We start from the raw sequence: 20,095 nt of genomic DNA, 5'->3' as shown, positions 1-20,095 counted from the left end.
CATACTATTTTATTGCTCTGTGAAACCCAGTTTGACAAGTGTCGTTGTCGGCAAATTGTTCCGGTGGTAACCGATCGGACTGTATTCTCCAGAACACAGGACAAACTATAAAAATACACATATTACTCGTAAATACATATAGTTCTGTTTTGTAATTAAGAAGTAAAAAGATGACCGTTGCCTATAACATTAATAATCGATGCTAATTTTTTTTCTTTTTAATCCCATCAAATTACCAACGTAAATTATACTGAATACAAATACTGATTGTATGGAATATGGACCAAGGCACTACACGATCAGTATAAGATTCGAAGTACACTGAAATGACAACAATTAACAATAATTACCTGCATTACACCATCCCATGTCTGAATCCCATCGCTTGATTTCACAGGTATTGTGCCTTCACCGGATTCAATCTTTGTTCTCAACTGACCACGTGCTTTCCTATTTGGGTGTTTGTCGATAGCCTCATCTTGATTGGCAGCCTCATGAGGTGAGAATATTCTAAGAATAAAAAACCCAAGCAATTATTACGGAGTTTATTGACATTTATGTTATGGAAAAATATTAAAGGAGCTTTAAAAAACACAAAGAAAGGAAAAAAAAAAAAACTTGATTCAATGGTTTCTGTAAAAAGATATGTTGCATTAATGGAAGATCACACTAACAATCATATGCGTAGCCACAAATTGTAGCAAAGTAATTTACATGGGAGGTTGCCTTTCTCAGAGTAAGTGCAAGGGAACCAGCTTTTTCATTACAAATTAGGTTTCTAAAATCCTGTATATGGGGCAAGAAAAGATAAAAGATTTCGTAGATAAAAATTACAATGAACGTGTTGCAGATTTTTACTTACAAGTGGCTAAACTACATTCACACGATACACTGTATAACAGCAATATGGAATCAAGGTATCAAGGCATAAGATCTACCAATAATGACTTCACTGACTTAAGAACTCCAGATATGTTTCCACTGATATAAGCTTACTGGCAAAATTTATATACCATTTAGATAAAACCACCCATACTCAAGAGAACACGACGTTCTTACAGCACTTTTCCATCGCCAAAGGTTATGATTTTAGCAAGCTTCTAGCAACTGGATACCTTTCACTCTTTAGAAAATGAAAAATAAATCTTTGGCTTAACACTGAACTACCGTGTGTACCACTGGACATTTATTAAAATATCTTACTTGAAAGTTCAAAAAACATGAATGGCCTGAAGAAGTGACAGTATTATCTGTTGATACACACAAACAGGCAAAGGAAACAAGTTATTATGTAGAAAAGTGCGGGATCCAAGTCATACACAGAATTGGAACAAAATCCACAGGAGAATATTTAAGAAGTAAGCATAGTGTTAAATGATTCTTGATTGCTGGTGTTTTTAGAAGTTATCCGTTTCAGCTCGATCGCTTCCAATCGTCTACAGGTTATTCAAATTAGACAGGGCAATGTTCCAGTTACTTTAATCACACAATTACCCATCATACGATTTAGATAACTGCAATGAAGACATATTCATTTACATATAAGAAGTTCCAACATATACTGAAGAGCTACCAGTTAAAATCACAAGTTTGTTCTCTGATAGCAGCCAACAATATCAGAATAGCACTAGTAGACAAATAGTGTAGTATTCCTTCATACTGATAAATTTAGTCATTCATTGCATTTAAATTTGGTTAAGTTCAGTGATTTAAAAATACTAGTATGTGAAATTTTAAAGAGTGTCTACTGACTTGCATTTTCAGAATTCAAGTATATTTCCAGCATATTCAGTATAACTATCAGCAAAATTTTAGTACCTAATATATTTTTTTTTTTTAAAGTCCTTTAGGAATAATCACGCTCTTGAGAATTTCAGGTTTGTAATTGTTTTCCCAAGAAAAGAATATTTTATTTTTAATTAGCCTTAGCTAGCCTTGATTTTTTTTTTTCTTAAAAAAATACATTTTTTAACATTTTTAAAGGGGCTCCAAACTCTCCTCACAGTCTCCCACTCCACCCATTGCTTTAAATGTCTTATTACAAAATGTATACAACCCTTGCTTTGGAAAAATTTACAACAAAATTTACAACTGTTTCTAAGACTATTAAAACAATTACAAAAAAAGTATGGTTGACAAATTACCAGTTTTACATAAATGATGAAAATAATTTTATAAATTTATAGCTTCATATATAATTGTTCATTTTTAATTCACAATGATGTAATACACACAAAATATACTTGAATAGTGCTATCTAATATAACAGCTTCTTAGTGACAATGCATTTTCGGCTACGTAGATCACTTCGTTAACACTTACATCCAATAAACACAGCCAAAGAGTATCACAACACACACTGTGCAAGTAAATAGTTCTTCAGTAGATTACGTACCAGGCTTATTATAAGTAAAAACTTGTTCTAAATAATAAGTCATAAGGCAGAATATACATATATGAAATTAACCACTTTATATGCAACACAGAAAAAACTATAATACATTATCCTGTATGTAGTATTTTATATGCTTTATAAAATACTGTATGCAACTCAAAATCTTATGTACTATGCTATATAGTTTACAGTATACATTTTATAACAAATTTGTAAATTATTGATTATTAATTCACAATGATTATATCTTACACTCAAAAGGTACGTACACGCATTTAAGACAGTATCTTTTTCAGTCTTTTCACCTCACCTCATTCTCCAGTTCTTCTGTTTCTTCCTTAGCATTCTGCATAATACATCGTTTCTTCAATTCTAATTGTTTTATTTCTTCTGATGCTAACTTTATTTTGGCTGTGTTGTTGTCTACTTTTTCTTGTACTTTTCTACAGCATCATTTCTCAATGTTGATGCATTTTTGGACGCATGGATCATCATCTTCGGAACACTAATAGCTAATACCCCACCAACTGTAGATACTGAATCATACACCATACGCTGTATAATCAAGCTATATTCATGAAGATTCTCTACTAGGCATTCTTTGTTTATGGAAAAATCTCTTTCAATAGCAGCGTTGGCGTGAAACAAAACCAGTACTTTTTTTGTGTGTGTGAAGTGGATCAGTTCTTTGAAAACATTGTGTTGAAAATAGGCGGCGCTTAGAATGGTCCAATCGATCAGTTTTGGGATCAAAGTTGTTGAGATACTTCATTACTTCTTCCTTTGATGAGAAATCTAAGTAGTCTCGTTTTGCAGTGTCAGCTTCCATACTAGATAATAGATTTGTCTCAACAAGAACTTCTAATGCAGCAGTCACTCTGTAGGTCTTAATAGACGAATTGGTCATAATTGCAGGAGTGAAGCAGCTGGTATCTCTAACAAACTTGAAAAAAGAGGGCTTTTGACAAAAATCTTCATGCATATATCAACAAGAAAATTTCTGTAGTTTCCATAGAACTAAAGAACTTTCCCATCTTCTTTACCTTCCCTTTTAAAGCTCTTTAGGCTGCAAATCCAATGTATGTCAATAGCTCTAAAGGTCTTCAGGTATTCTGTCTTCTTCAAATCAATTGAGGGAAGCTTCTCACTAGTATTTGCCGATTCGAAAACTTGATTCTTTACAATTCTTGCCAACAGGTGTCAAAGCATAGTGAACTCAGATCAGTGAATATAAAAGGCAAAAGAGGATCATTACTCTTATATTTAGAGAGATACTGTTCTAGTTCAAGAAAAAAAGAACGCATGAATTTCAACTGTGCTGCGAGAAGTTCATTTCTTACAAAAGGTTTTATAATTACAATGTTTTCTGATGCAAGAAGTTTTTTTCTCAAAAGCATCAACATACTTCTTAATATGACAGCATTTCCACAGCTCTTTCAATACTTTTGAGTTTTCGACCCATTTGATGGAGCAAAACTTCATAGGAAAGAGATGTGACCCTGTTATGCGTTGGTAATCTGCACGTCTACTTGGGTAGTTCTTGAAGAAGTAATACAGAGAGCGCAAAAATCTGTGAATGTACCATTTGGAGTTGTTATTTGCCGCTTTATATGCACCGTGAATAGCATGCAAGAAGCATGTACCAAAGTCCAACGGCTTCGGATCTGAAGGTGAATCATCTAAGTACTTCTTTAGGTCGTTCAAAAATTTCAGGTTTACATTCAGCCCGTCCATTGATACTTGCAGCATCTTTTTCATATCCAAACCAGTGTCCTTCAAGTTTCCAAAAATGCCATCAGAAGGTCTTCAGCAGTAGCATGATCTAAAAATGCGGACATAAGATATCTTGTTCGTCACAAAATCTAAAACTATATCCATTCGACCCTTCTCAGCGACAGAATTTAAACTTTCATCAAAAGAAACACAGAAGATAGAATATTCTTTAACCACGTTTGTCATTTCTTTTTGAAAGTATGGGCACAGTCCATATGTAACTAGGTATCCTTGTGCATCTTCAACTGCTTCGTGATTTCGATCACTTTAAAAATGTCACTACAAATGCCAAACTTCTAGCAAAAGAAGGGCCATAACTAGATTAATAATCCACAATATTTCTGCAGTAATAACTTCATCTTTGACGATAAAATTGTTAAGAGTATTTCTAGGCATAACACAAATATTAAATGTTGTGATTCTGTTATCAATAACACAAGTATGTTCGTTAGTAACAAATGAAGTTAATAATTCAAGAAGTTCAGTTTTCACCGGAACAGAGTTGTAGTTGATGGAGCAGCATTCACAGGAACAAAGTCTGTAGTGGCTTCCTTAGCAGGTACCATGTGAAACACTTTCTTGCTCAAACTTGAAAAATTTACTCTTTCAATATGCTTTTTGCTTTTGGCATGAGATCAAATTGAAGACATCCCATGTTGCTAATATCAAAACCTGTCATCCACAAAAAGCAATACCCATTATACTTATCGTTTCTTAACCTCGGAAGCTAATTCCAATTTGAATTTATTGTTCTGTCCAACCACTCATCTTTGAAAGAAGTCTTTCCTCTTATTTTACTCATCGTCTCTGAACAGGTAAGTGCAACACTAATGTAAGTAAATAAATAAATAACAATGGATACAGTATATTATACACATAATATACTCAGGGCTGCAAACTAGCTGTAGGGTAAAATTTACTGACTAAAAATGTGAAAATGCTGACTAAATACCTGACATTACTTACATCAATCCTCATTTAAAATAAGAATCAGGTTAGGCTACAATAACTTAATTAACTCCTTTTAAAATTGGTTACCTTCTCCCCACTGAGCAGATGTGAAAATTGAAATTATATCTTTAAATGACAAAGAAACGCGTTCAATAGGTAATGCTGTGCAATCATCGAAGCCCAGAGAAAGTTACAGCTGCTTAGCCCAATTCCCTTGCCTCCTCCTTAATATACAATATAAAAACAAAGAAGTACGTACACAAAAATTTGTGCTGCATTGTGTATGACAAAAAAACTTTCAACAAACACTTCGTAGACTTCACAAAATATTTCTTCAAAAATCAATTGTTAAGGCGACCTGCAACAAAAAACAATTTAAAATAAAATAAATTAAAGACGAGTGTTGCTGTTAGGTGTATATAGCTGTTCATGAAAGCGCTGAATTCTTTACACAAGCAATGAGCCACATCCATAACAAGCATTAGAACTAGCCCTCAGTTTCCCATTATTGGGTATACCTTTACTGACTTTACTGACTATTTGCAGCCCTGTATACTATACTGAAAGCACTGTATATAATATAATGCATCCATTATTACTATACGAGAGGTACTGAAGAAAAAGAAAGAAAGAAAAAACACGGAAACTGAAAACAGTATTAGTAGAAACAGGGAAGTTAGTGACTATCTGCAACCTCAACAGAGAGAGCAGGGTCTTAACACCGGATCATTGGGGAAAATTACAATTTATTAGTCAGTAACTGTACTGTATCACAATAATATTGTTGTTCTATAAAATCACTTTTTTCATGGCCTGAAATTCAATTTCACTACTTGCATGATCTGTTGACCGAAACCCCACCTCATGACTTTCATGTCCCGTAGACACACTGCTAGGAGATTTGATACAGTAAGCCAAGAGCATTATTTGTATTATATAAATGTATTATTAATTTATATTACAACTTGTATAAATACAGTAGGACGACAATAATCCGAACGCGGACCCTAGAAGCTTTTTACATTTTATCTTAGCGCTAGCGATAAGCAAACAATAAGGTTGTCCGTCAGCGTTGTGCGAAGTCAATATTTTTACAAAAGCTCTTTCATACGTACAGAGCTTGTTCAGCTTACGTTTGGCCGATTTCGTTCCTTCTCCCTCTCGGGTAGAATGGACTCGTCCGACCTGGCTCGTGGCGTCCTGCAATGTTGTGCAGTGGCTTCCTGGGACGGAGTTGTTTTTCCGCGCGGACGCCAATAACGCACAAAACAGGACCATTGTTGTGAGTGCTGTGTTAAATGTGTTTCCAAGTATATGGGTTTCCGCTCTGTGACCAACTAAGCCGGTTTTGGGAAGGCTATTTTGCGGCTCTTTATAACGTCCACTTTAGTGTTTCTGTCATTAGAAAACAGTGCAAGAAGAATGGTTGCAACATCAGTTTAAGTGGAATTAAAAATGTTATTAAAAAGTACAAGGGCAACGAATCTCCACCATTTGGATCACCAACGAAGTTGCCTGGGAAGCGGGAATGCACCAAGGCCACCTCCATCATGCAAAGGAAACTTTGCAAAATGGCAATGCAAGAAAATCCGCCAACAACACAAGGTGTATGGCTAATAGTCTTGACGTGTCTTTGGGGACTGTGAGCCGGACGTTACACCATCAACTCAAGCTGGAAAAAGTCACGAAAGCTCGAGGCCATCTTCTCACGGATGCCCACCAAAAGGAACGAAAGTGTAACGCCCGGAAGCTGTACGAACGGCATATCTGGCAAAACAAAGGTGGATGTACGTCGTAACGCTCGATGAAGCATGGATTTACCTTTCCAACTGCGGGTAACCGAGAGCCATCATGTACCAAGAGAAAGGCGCCAAGAACTTCAGAAGGTGGGTCCGTGTCTGTAAAGAATCCTTCCCAAAAGGGTTCATGATCGTTACTGGCTACTGTTATCGAGGTAAACTGAAAATTCGTAGGGTGGCGAAGAACTGCAAAATAAATTCGCAGTATTTTCAGGAGCAGATCACGCGGCCGATCTACGAGCATAAGATTCCAACAATGTACGGAAATGACGCCAATCTGGTGCGCACTCACATGGACAAGGCATCATCACATACCTTACGATCGTCCCTCGCATTCTACAGCGAGATGGAGGAAGCAAGTGGTATACAGGTGATACCTTTCAATGAGGTACTGTTCAATGTCCAGATGCAAGTCCTATGGACTATTGTGGATTTGGATTGCTGAAGCGGGCTTTGGGAAAACGGCGTGTGACAACTGTGGAAGGACTTTGGAAAGCTGTGCAAAGGGAATGGGACAAGATACCTGTCCCAGTTCTTCAAAGATGCCTATTACAATGGAAATTACGCTGTCGGGCTATTGTTAGGAACCAAGGGAAACACATCAAACACTTACGGACCAGGCGCCATGGATTCTTCTAAATTTTTAGGTAAGTCGAAATTGGCCAAATGTAGACTGAACAACCTCTGTAATTGTTTGTCACACATATTTTTATTTTTATTTTCCCTTAGGTCTATACAAATTAAGTTTTAAGTGTTAATTACAAGTACAGTGTAACTTAGTGTAAGAGCAGGTTCTTCAGAAACATTAAATGTAAATAGCCTTACGTACGATACTGTAATTACTGCATGTACTGTATAACACTGTATTGGTAAAAGAGCATACTGTACAGTCACGAACATTAATAAATGAAGGTTGGAGCCATAAGAAATAATGGCTTCAGCCGCTATTTATTAATGTTCGTGACTGTACATTTAAGCCTAAATAGCATTTTCTTGGCCATTTTCGAAAATCCGAACAATTTGAAAATCCGAACTACCTGTGGTCCTAATTGGTTCGGATTATCAACTTCCTACTGTAATTGTATATTATTCTATTCTAGTTATAATGCAAGATTGTTATTACCTTGGATTTTTGGAGTTCAAAAATTCAGGGTAGATTATAATGATAATATTTGTAGATTTCATAATTTTTCCAGTATGTGAATCAAAATTCCAGTATATTTCCAGTATCAAAATTAAATTCCAGTACAATTCAAGTATTTCCAGTATTTTCAGTATCAGTAGACACCTTGTTTTATAAGTTTGTATCTAAACAAATTACCATCAGTTTGCAACAATGTGTCAAAAACACAGATGGTCTTGCCAACGAATCAAATACACAAAACCAACCTTAAGTACTATGTATTCACAGAAATTGTGCACATTTACAGCAAATTAAATTCAATATACGGAATATTTATTTATTTATTTTTACTTTCTTCGAACGAGCTCTTATTTTAATACCCAAAACCAAGATTAAAAAAAAAAAAAGCAGAAAATCAACAAAGAACTGGAACAACAAAAATGGATACGATATCCTTGCTTTTAAGAAAATGATGCAAGGAAAAAAAACAAAAAAAAATTACAAAAGAAAAGGAAAGTGTATTAAGGAAGTACAAAAAAGGAAGGAAATTATATTAGTTCCTCCCTAAACTATAGTCACTCATTGATTACGAAAGTGTTCACCGGAGAAAGATACCGGTTCTGCTGTACGACATTATTTGTTAACGGCTTTGCAAGGAAATTACATAGGAATGACAAAGAGCAACATACAAACGAACTAGAATTACGATTGTAATGTGATAATCGTCTTCTCAATCTGTGCTAATCAAATACTTTATCTACTTTAGTTGGTAGCCTGCAGGTTTTCCTGTGCCTTCGCCAAAAATATCTTGGATCTAAATACAAGTTTTGTCCTTACGACTAATTAATATGATATACGCATGTATCGGAAGTAAACCAACAAAATCTGTATCAAAACTGATTTTTTTTTTTTAATTACGGTCGCTCGTACATCCATATACGTCAATCATATTTTATATGTATTCTGATTTCTTCCAAGCTTCTAAACTGTTTCATGCAATTCTCAAATATTTAAAAATAACGGTTTCTTCATTCATCATCATATTTTTTTAACACTCACAACTTAAGCAATCCTTATATCAAAAGACTTTTATTGCAAAGAAATAAGTCAACTTTCGTCCTTTTCTTCCTCTGAGTTTTTACAAAATACTTAAAACATTTATACCCCAATACCCCCCAATAAAACGCAAATCATGAAAACAAAAAATAAATTATAGAAAATAAGTTGCACTCCAGAGTTGACAAAATATTTGAGAACTACCAATGTCACCAACAAAAAGATATTTAAATAATGCTAAAACAGAAATTGAAATAACAGTTTTGAAAGCATAACACATTCTTATAAATAAAACTACAGTAAATTTGGTCCAGGATAAGCTAAATAGAAATTGGCTGCATGTATATCTTCAATACAACACAAATATCTCAAAATTCATATTTAAAGAGCAAACATTCTACCTTCAGTTCAAAAAATGATAACTTATTAAGGACAAAATAGATCTAGGGTTTCTTAAAGAGTTGATAAGAGGTAAAAACATCCTTGACTCTTCATAGGAATTCCGTGACTACATGAAATTGTTGTGAAGTCTGCCTTCTCTTCCTCTACAGCTGACCGTCCCTGACAATTTCTCTTCAGCATGTTTTTCTTCTTGTACTGACTGCTTTTGTTTATATATATATTGCCACTATTCATTTCGTTGTTTAGAAAGACTCCTCAATTGTCTACAGACAAGAATACATATCTCCACACAAAATAAATACAAATATGACCAAACTTTCAAATTTAAAAAGCAGAACAACAGTTTATTTGAATTAAAACTATTAAATTATAATTAAAAACAAGATTAATGCAAAATTGTGACTAAACAGTGACGTTCGTGCCAGAGAATTACTGAAATTTTCGTTAAGGAAGCCTTTTTCTTCTTGATCTCGTTCAGTTCAGTATCAATGCCGAGTTCCTTTTTATCACTTTGTTTCAGGTGTATCCTCTGTTGTTCCAAGTCTTTCTGTTATGCATTCAACATTCTCTTCTCAGCTTCCTTTTGTTGTGTTCACTTATCTCTACCTTCTGATGGTGCAAGTACTCTTTGTAATGCCTCTGGAAACTTTCACCTAAAGCAGCATCTTTTGGTGATTTGCACGTGTTCAATACTTCCTGGTTCTTGTGCCTTGCTTATTTTTCACGGAGAATGATTTATTGCTGAAAAACCTTTCGACTTGTTGCATTTCCATACGAGAGAAGAAAGCCCAATATTTAGTATCTTTCATAACTGTTTATATTCTTCAGTGTTAGCAAGAAACTTGCTGTAAGCAGCGTTCTATTCTAACTCATTACTCTCTGGAAAAGTTACAGAAATTCTACTTTGTTTGGACTTGAGAAAGAGAGAGAGAGATAATCTTTGCCACAGTTTTCAAAAAGAACATTATCTATAATGTCCGACATATGAAGTTCGTATGGAAGAAGGGATAATCTTTCTTGACCAACTGCTTTGTATTCTAAACGACTGGTCTGTTGAAGTTTGGTAATCATACGAGTTAGGATCCATTGGCAGTCGCAAACATTTCAGTTTATGTTGTTCCCTGGTCTCTGTTCCGATTTATGCGAGAAAACGCTAGACAGGAAAAATTCAATGTCGACAGTTTTACTCACAATAACATTTTCTGCTTGTATCACATCAACACTTAATAGTCCTGTATCTGTAATTTCCACAGTTCGAATATGAGATCTTGTAAAGGTTTCCCTACAGCATCAAAACCTAATGAGGCCATTAATCTTGAAGTCTGAAACTACGCAGGAAGGTTACCATCTCGCAGAAAAACAGTTTTTGCTTAATAAATCGATAGCTTGCTGCCTTCTTCGAAGTTTCTATAGGTTTCGTGTACAGCTGTGCTTGTACAAATACATAGTCCTCATATGTATCATCCTTTTCATTATGTAGTCCTCATATTTTTCAACCAGCAATCTCCGTACAACTTCACAGGAAATTTTGTGTATCCTGTGATCCCGACTAGCTGGAGATTCACTGAATAAGTAATGCGACTCACGTAGTAGGTTACACATATTCCAGTCCACCGATTCATCGTACCATCAATGACTCATATCGGCTCTAGATTTCCATCATTTTTAATTGCTCTCCATTTGTCAAAACAAAAATGTTCGAAGAAAATTTAAATTTTCCCCTGACTTTCAATCAGTTTCCCTGACAATCTTCAATTTTTTAAATTTCCCTCACTTTCCAGTTTATAGGAACCCTGAGGTCATAGGAAGGAAAACAGACTAGAAACACTGGCTCACTTGGGAGATAAAGTTAAGAAAACGCAATAGAAAATGCTTCTGCTTCAAAAATTATCCGTTCAGATTGTTAAATGTATTCAACTATCTCTTTAAAAATCCTTTTAATAAGAAATCGATTTCTCTTACTTCACACACGACTGAAGAGAACGGTCGTGAGCACTGAAAGTTTTCGGCGAATTGAAACGAAGAGTAAAAAAGGTAGGCTAAAAGGAGCTTTTAAGAAATTATATAAACATTTACACTCATTTGGCATGTATTAGTGCGCAGCAGGGTTTGAAAAAAAATTTTTTTTTAAAAAAGCCCAACCCACCTGGACCCATGTGGGTTTTTTCTGGTTTAATTGGCTTTAGATTTTTTTTTCGAAATATCTCAACGTCTTTGGGGTAAAATATTAAATTGTGATTTATATTTCAAGATTGTCACTGTCAACTTGCAACAATTTTCTATTCACTGCTGTTTTGAAAAAATGGCCGCCATTTTGAAATTTTACATTGGATCGTCGAGCAAATCTATACAGAAAATTTAAAATGTCTCCTGTTTCTATCCTCAAAATTTCAATTTAAAAGTCCGAAATTTGCAGCCTGTAGCATGTATACCCGCTGTTTTGAAAAATGATCGCCATTTTGAAATTTTACGTTGGATAACCGCCAAAATATATGCAACTAATTTAGAGTGTCTCGTGTTTGTACTTTGAAAATTTAAACTTAAAATACCAAAAAATTGCGCTTCGTAGCGTGGATAACCACTATTTTGAAATATAATGGCCGCCATATTGAAATTTTACGTTGGTATGCCGCCAAAATCTATACAAGAAATTTAGAGTGTCTCATGCTTTTATCCTGAAAATTTAAAACTAAAAGACCGAAAATTACCCTGTAGTGTGTGTGGTACAGGCAGACAAACGAACAAATGTAGATCGAGTCATTCCAGGAGCCTCGGTAACGTTCGCCAAATATGAATACCAAATGTATTAATTTAAAACAAAAATATAATTCGTGTTTTGTAAAATAAATGTTACAAAATGTCTTATATGAAATAAATATTTTCCAGCATAAAATAAATAGTTTTATTGTTGGAGTTCACTTCCGATACTTTGTGTGTTCAATTACGGGAATCTTCCGAGCACTTCTTGCAAGACGGTTCTTTCCCGAAAATTAATTTAAAATAATTAACAAAGATTTAATTCATTTTTCACAAAGTAAATATTTTACAATGTTTTAAGTGAAATTAAGTATCTTCCAGCGTAAAATAAATACTTTTGTTGTTGAAGTATTCACTTCCGATGCTTTGTGCGTTCAACTGCGGGAATTTCCCAAACAAATTTTTCACGACCGGTTTTTCCTGAAAATGCACCTTTCTGAACTGTACACCGAAACTTCCACTAGTACTGAAGTTTGAATTCAGCACTTGAAATAGTAAGAGTTACATGGTCTTCGGAACTCTAAGTATCAAGCTTTTTAAATTTGACAAGAAGTTTTACGCTGTTGTTGATGTTGATTCTACAGAATGCTTATTTCAAGTGCAGCAACAAATGAATGAATTAAACTGTTGTTGTTGGAAGACCAAATTTTACTGAAGTATACTTGTGTTACCATGAAAGGTAAGAAATAATACTAATAATTTTACTAATGTATTTACAAATTTACTGGTAGGACCAGCATCTATGATCTTAAACAAGTCAAACGTGAGAGGGATAACGTCCTTGTGCGTCGCCCACATTATTCACGGAAAGTATTTTTTTTTTTTAAATATAAAATTGCATATTTTACTTCAAATAGGCTATATGCATAATTCATACATTAATTGTTTTATAATTATCTCAAACTAAGTTTTTATTATTATTATTATTATTATTATTATTTAGTGCATTCAGAACTTCATAAAGGTCCTATGTTGTATATCTTAACGTAAAAGAATCTAATTCGCCCAAGGAAAATCCAAAATCTGATAAAAATCACTTTCAATGTGATCACCTTAGTTATAGAAATAGTATACTAACAAAAAGCTCAAAAACCCAGGTGGGCTTTATGGTGTTTTTTCAGGTGGGTCCAACCCGAAAAAACCCACCGGTTTTTTTTTGGGGGGGAAGAGGGGGGGGCTGGGCTCACTTAGGCAAATCCTGGTGCGCAGTAATATTAAAAATTTCTTCGATTTAAGTTCAACCGATTTGAAAACACTCCTGCGATCTGTGTGGTTGTGCTAGAAACATGAAACCGATGTCGCGTTGGTACTAGTAAAAATGCCGTTGAAGGGATCAGGTATTGGAACGGGTACATTTTATGGTTCTTATGAAAGCGCCCACCCATATGCTCCGAATTTATCATGATATGAAGCAGCACACCAGAATCCATATTATTCCTTTTCATGACATTCCTATCAAAAGCCCAAAGTTTGACGCCAGCCTAATTGATTTCTGCGCGTTTAGAAAAATGATATCTACAACACTGCTCTAAACGGCCTTTTGAAAACATGCAGGAATGGGATCAAATTCCTATGCCTGTGCTCCAACTACTTTGTTGCAGTGGAAATTTTAACGTCGGGCGATAGACCATATTTTTGGTGGTCCGATACAATTTAACTGGTGATGCTGGGACGACTTTTAATAGGGAATGTATCGGATATAAAAAAAAAAAAAAAAACATCTGCAGTGTTTACAACTGTACTCCTGTGTTTCTTTCATACTACACACGAAAGAAATCTGATATCAAGAGTTCAGTGACTCGTCGGGATGATACGCATTGGCAAGTTCACGTTCAAGAATATAATAGAGCTAATATCTGGGCCACGATTACTAAATATTTGTGTTTGCTTATGAGAAAAAGCCTGACAACTTCAGGAGACCATTCGATCCCAATAGAAATCAAATATGTTGGGTAAATATGAGCAAATAAATTCTCTCTATTCAGAAAAAATAGCGACAAGCTTGTGCTGAGTAAAAAGTCTTAATGGTATCACCAGCCAATTATTTCCCACAGATGTGAAATGAGTGTTACACCTGACTTTTCGCCATCATCAATCAACAAATAATTTAGCTGAACAAAATTGTAAGATCTTATGCATTTATTTAATAATTAAATGGACAAATTAACGACGATGCCAACAGCTTATACTCTTTTAAATTAAGGATTAACTAATGAAAATTACGATTATCAAAGAAAGAGATAACAGAACTATTTAAATGTCTGACCCTACAAGACCAATATTTGAAATTATGCCCATTTCAAGACATATACTTACTATATTATATATAAACACATAAATAAAGTAAATAACAAGAATATTTTCTCACCTAGCATCTCCACACGGAGCGGTACTGATGTACAAATGAAATTTAATATTTTCTTTTAGACAATAACCACGAGCATTGTTTGGTCGACTCATGAAGATAGACTGATCCGCTGTGTCTAGAAGAAAGAAAATGATGTGTTAAAAGTAATTACATCCTTAAAGAACATGTTTATAAAGCAAGAAGAAGGTAAGTATATATCATATACTACCCCAGAGAGGAACATGTGGAATTTACTTATGTCAAAGAAAAATACTGTGCTAGCATATGTATAAATTTAACTTTCATACTTTTCAATGGCATTTTAATAATTAAATGGCGTATGCCGTATACGTATATAAAACTACATAAAAAACTAAGTATAAAGAGGTGTTCAAAACGTAACTGTTTAATCGAAAGTATACGATCTCAGAATACACAAATCTGTTGCAAACTAAGCTCTGATCTATGTCTGTAATACCTCTCCATTGACAGATATCCCAAAGATAAAATAATTTCAGATTCAGAAAGGTAAGTACAACTAGCGCTTCAAAATGACTTAATAAAATAAAACATTAATTATCAAAATTGAAGATTTCCAAATTCGTCCCATCAACACTGTTTGTATGACTCTGATTCATAATACAGTATGACAATATAATCGATTTCTCAAAAGCATAAGAATGAACTTTTATATGTATATTGAATATCCGATGAAAGTGTAAACAATCATACTCACTAAGAACTTCATTTTTCCTCATAAGCGCTTTAGGCACTTTCGCTAAAATATTTCACCAAATAGAGGGTGAAAAATTAGAAAATAAGAGAAAAATAAAATTATATATATATATATATATATATATATATATATATATTAGGGATGGCCAATTCCGGAATTTTTACTTTCCGGAATCCGGAAAGTAAAATCGGAAAATTCCGGAATTCGGAAAAAATCCGGAATTCGGAAAAATTCCGGAATTCAGAAAAATTCCGGATTTTAGAAAAATTCCGGATTTCGGAAAAATTCCGGAATTCGGAAAAAATCCGGATTTCGGAAAAAATCCGGAATTCAGAAAAATTCCGGAATTCGGAAAAATTATTTTTTCTTTTTGTAATCCTAAGAATTTTGTTCAAATGCAAACGAACAAATTTCCTTTTTGTAATCCTAAGAATGTATGATGCAAGTTAAGCTGAAACTTACATCCTAAAGTATACACTACTCAATCTTCCCATGGTTAATGAGATGTAGTCCAAAAGTACGATGCACTCCTAATATTTAATTTTTGTTTTACTGTGATATTGTCCAGAGGTAATACATATATCACACTGAGATAAACAACTTGACAGAATGAAGATATCATACGTAGTTTTCCAGAAAATCGTGAGAAACGAATTTTTATGAAGTTAAAATATGCGTCGCTTGTTGCCAGTGTGATGCAATTGATAACTTTTATGCTGGAATAGTCTTATTATTATTATTATTATTATTATTATTATTATTAATCGTTTGTGTACTGTAAAAGAAAAATATGAACCGTTAAGTAGTAGATTTTATCTGTTGTTTTTTGATATCTTCTAACAGTAATAACAAACTGCTTGTAAATACGCAATGATTATCAAGGACAATGGCATATTAATGTAAGGACTACTCTGCAGACTAGCAATAAACAATAAACAATAACAGATAAACAATAGTTCCAAAAAAAAAGTAACTAACTTGGGCACGTCAGAATGTTCGCGAGAATATAGGGACCCATTGAGACTATACATGGTGTAATTATTACTCAAAGGGCCGTACAATGGAGGCATTAACGTTAATGTTAATGGTACTAATGAGCACTTACTTGCTCTAACGGTTAACCTCACTTTTGAGATGATTCTTAGAAGTGGGCGTGTTGGCATGCAGTTAGAAGACATATCCATTATTTAAAAAGCACATGTTATCTGTGGAGAGCTAACGATTTGCGTCACTATCGAACACTAACATAGCACTAGCGACGTTTAAAGTCGAAATTGGAGTCTGACATAAGTGGCTTGTCAACTTCACGGACATTATATTTCCCTTGAATGCGAGAATTTTGCGCCCAGGAAATTTGCGCCCTACCACAAAAATAGGAAAAAATGCGCTCGCAATATATTTGCACTGGGATGTTTGCGCCCTACCGCAAAAAGAGGGGAAAATGCGCCGGCTATATATTTGCACTGGGATGTTAGCGCCCTACAATTCAACTTATTTTTGTATTGTGTAAAGTAACTTCCACTCACACTTGAACTAGGCTTGCTTCTCATCGTCTCAGTGAGTTACTCCATCCGTTATAATATTCCGAACAAATGAAAAAAAAAAAAAAAAAATACAATTTTAGTTCACTAAAGGGCAATCCATACAAATACAATTTTTCATTATACTACAAAATTTACAATAAAAGTATAAATGACTGATATATAATTATTTATTAATATAATCAAAGAGTATAATTTAATCTACAAAAGGCTGTTTGGCTCTACCCAGATATCTCTGTTCACAATCCTTGCGAGTTGTTTGGCTTTTTAGGACACAAAATATAGAAAAGAAAATGTAAAGTGAATGTAAAATCAGTTCAGTAATATTATCAAGAAAACTATGTACAGTGTGTTTACTTGCTGGAATTACACTTTAAACACACAATTGCGTTCAGTCGTTCTTTCAGAAAAAATGTTCCGGGGGGCACACTTAGTATTCCGGAGGGGGTCACTGCTGGTACTATTCTATTTATTATTATATTATAGACGTATTATTTTGGTCTCCTCCGAGGGGGCACTTTGAGAGCTCTGGGGAGGCCAGTGTTCCCCCAAAATCATCTCTGGAAGAAGCAGTGATTGCGTTGATCCGTTGTGTTCTTTTGGCTTATATTGAAGTTTATTCTCCCCTTATATAGCCACAATGAAAATAAATCACAAATGGCATGGTTGTGGGGGGAGGATTGTTTATGCTGTAATGTCAGCCCTTCCGAGCAAATGCGTAAGCTCGAATAGGTTCTTTTATTTCGCAGGGCTCAAACTTCCCGGTGGAGGTACATTGCAGGCGCAATTTTCCTTGTTCTTGAGGTAGGGCGCAAATTTCCCAGACGCAAAATTCTCGACACCGTTCGAATGACCTCGGAAGACTATATCTTTTTCAATACTTTTTTATAATTTTTTACTCGAGATATCTTCATAGCTTCTTATTAAAATACTTACTAATATATCCTCATTTTATTGTCCTAACCAATCAATATGGGTATGTTGTCAGTAAAATATTTAGATTGATCGAGCCTCTGGTGTGTAACCACAGTATTTCATATCATCCCTCCATTAGAAATCTTGGCTAAACGAACCAATATATGTTGCCAATAAAATAGTTTAGAATGATTGAGCCCCTGGTAAATAACCACAGTATTTCGTGACAGACCCCCCCTTCCTATTACCATATTCTAGCTACGTGCCTGACTCAGCTAATTCTCTACATTCTTTACCAAGCACACATTTTCTAAAGCGGAAAATGCTCTCTAAATACCTAAGCTCATTATTTTCAGCAGATGCACAAATTGGGTAACATTCTATCTACATGAATGTTATATATGTCGATTACTGGAAACCGTTTCTCGCTATCTATTACCATATTTACTATATAATGATTAACGTTAAAACCGGAAATGGTTGATTTGTACCGCTTCCGGTTTGAATATTACATTCATCAGGGAACTCGATTCTTAACTATTGACTCTGTACATCGTGGCCAAAATTGATGGTAATCCATCAGACAGTACTTGAGACTGTTTGTTTCACTGATGGACAGAATGAATATATGGCTATAGAGTTTTGATAAACTAAATTCGTTAATGAGTGATGATGGAACAAATATAAGAAAGGGAACCAAGAGTAGGCCTACCACCGGAAAAATTTTCGAACACAAAATTAGCCATCGAAAACCCACATGTCCTGGGTTAGAATACCATAGATGAAAACTCTACCACTGAGTCATCAATCACCCGCTTATTAGTTTTATTAATTATTATATTAATATAAATTAATGAATGCCTGCTTATGTTAATTATTGAACAATTACATTGTATACTTCGTAAAGTCAAAAATTATAAATTTGTATTTACTGTACATACAGTGAGCGCAGAAAGTGTTCGTACACCTATGCTATTGAAACGAGAATGCCTGCGAAAAAGAAACAGAAAATTTAAGAAGTGTAAACACACACAATATGAATAATGAAAACTAAGCTTTATGAATATATCAATAAAGAACCACGAAGACAAGTTTAATGGTCAGAAAGTAAATAAATTCCGTAGAAAGTGTATAGAGTAGACGCAAAAAGAGATCGTACACCTGACGTACGAATACGAAACAAAGATACCACAACTGGGGTTCACTAGTATTCACCTGATTATACACCTCTGTTTATAGCATGACGAATAACAGAATGAGTTTAGTTGTGAATAGGAGTGAAAAAACTGCACGGTGGGCTGTAAAAATGGGAAGCAACCGAACAGAAACAAATGAGGAGACAAGAAAAGTAATTATTAAATTGCATAAGAAGGGTAAATCTTTGAGAAAGATAGCAAACCTTGCAGACAGACCTCGTTCAACAGTACAAACAATAATTGCGATGTATAATGTTTCTATCACTGTGCGAAAAAAAAAAAAAAAAAAAAAAAAAAAAAAAAAAAAAAAAACTGGAAGGACCAAGAGTGTTGAGTGAACAAGATAAACGTTACATTATTAGGGAAAGAAAAAAAGGTTCCGAAAAGTAGTGCTGTGCAATTGGCAACGGATCTGGAAACACGCGGTGTTAAAGTATCAGCCAGTACAGTGCGGAATATTTGCAGGGTATCATGGTCGGATAGCCAGGAAAATGTTATGAGTGAACAAGACAAATCGTATAAAGAGACTAAAGTTTGAAAAAGAGTATAAAGATAAGGGATCAGGCTTCTTTCTGGAATAGGGTCATATTTTCGGACGAAAGTAAATTTAATCTTATCGAATCCAATGGGAGGCGTATGGTATGACGCAAGGTGAATACAGAGATGAATCCTCAAAATCTCGTCCCTAAAGTAAGACACGGAGGAGGGTCCGTGCTCGTCTGGGGTTGTATGAGTGCCTCAGGAGTGGGTTGTCTCCACTTTATCGATGGAGTGATGATCCACAAAGTGTATATTAACATATTAAAGGAAAATCTCCATACTAGTGCGCAGAAAACAATTTATTGTTCAGCAAGGCAACAACTCCAAACATACAGTGGAAAATACTCGATTGTGGCTACTCTATAATACCTTGAAACAGCTTCGCACACCTCCCCAATCCCCAGACATGAACACCATAGAACATCTATGGTCTGTTCTGGTGACAAGAATCAGAAGGCACAGCTTCTCTACTAAAGAAGGCCTGAGAAAAGCTATTCAAGAAGAATGGGACATAATCAGTCCCGAAGCTACTAACTAACTAACTAACTCTATGGCCTATGGAGC

At 34.7% G+C, this 20,095-nt stretch overlaps 1 protein-coding gene across 2 annotated transcripts in view; it reads right to left on the bottom strand.

Moving 5' to 3' along the window:
* The window catches only part of Adar (Adenosine deaminase acting on RNA), a 402,559-nt gene that overhangs the window by 52,649 nt on the left and 329,815 nt on the right, over positions 1-20,095 (bottom strand). For both annotated transcript variants that reach the window (XM_081736085.1, XM_081736087.1), the window contains 2 exons: positions 14,625-14,739; positions 351-510 (listed from right to left, as the gene is read on the bottom strand). In XM_081736085.1, the coding sequence (XP_081592211.1) occupies positions 351-510; positions 14,625-14,739 (275 nt within the window). The remainder of the gene's footprint in view (positions 1-350; positions 511-14,624; positions 14,740-20,095) is intronic.

The sequence above is a fragment of the Thermobia domestica genome, chromosome 13 (genome assembly GCF_964235325.1).
Source record: "Thermobia domestica chromosome 13, izTheDome1.hap1.1, whole genome shotgun sequence".
NCBI classification, from domain to species: domain Eukaryota; kingdom Metazoa; phylum Arthropoda; class Insecta; order Zygentoma; family Lepismatidae; genus Thermobia; species Thermobia domestica.
This window is presented reverse-complemented; position numbering and strand designations above follow the sequence as displayed.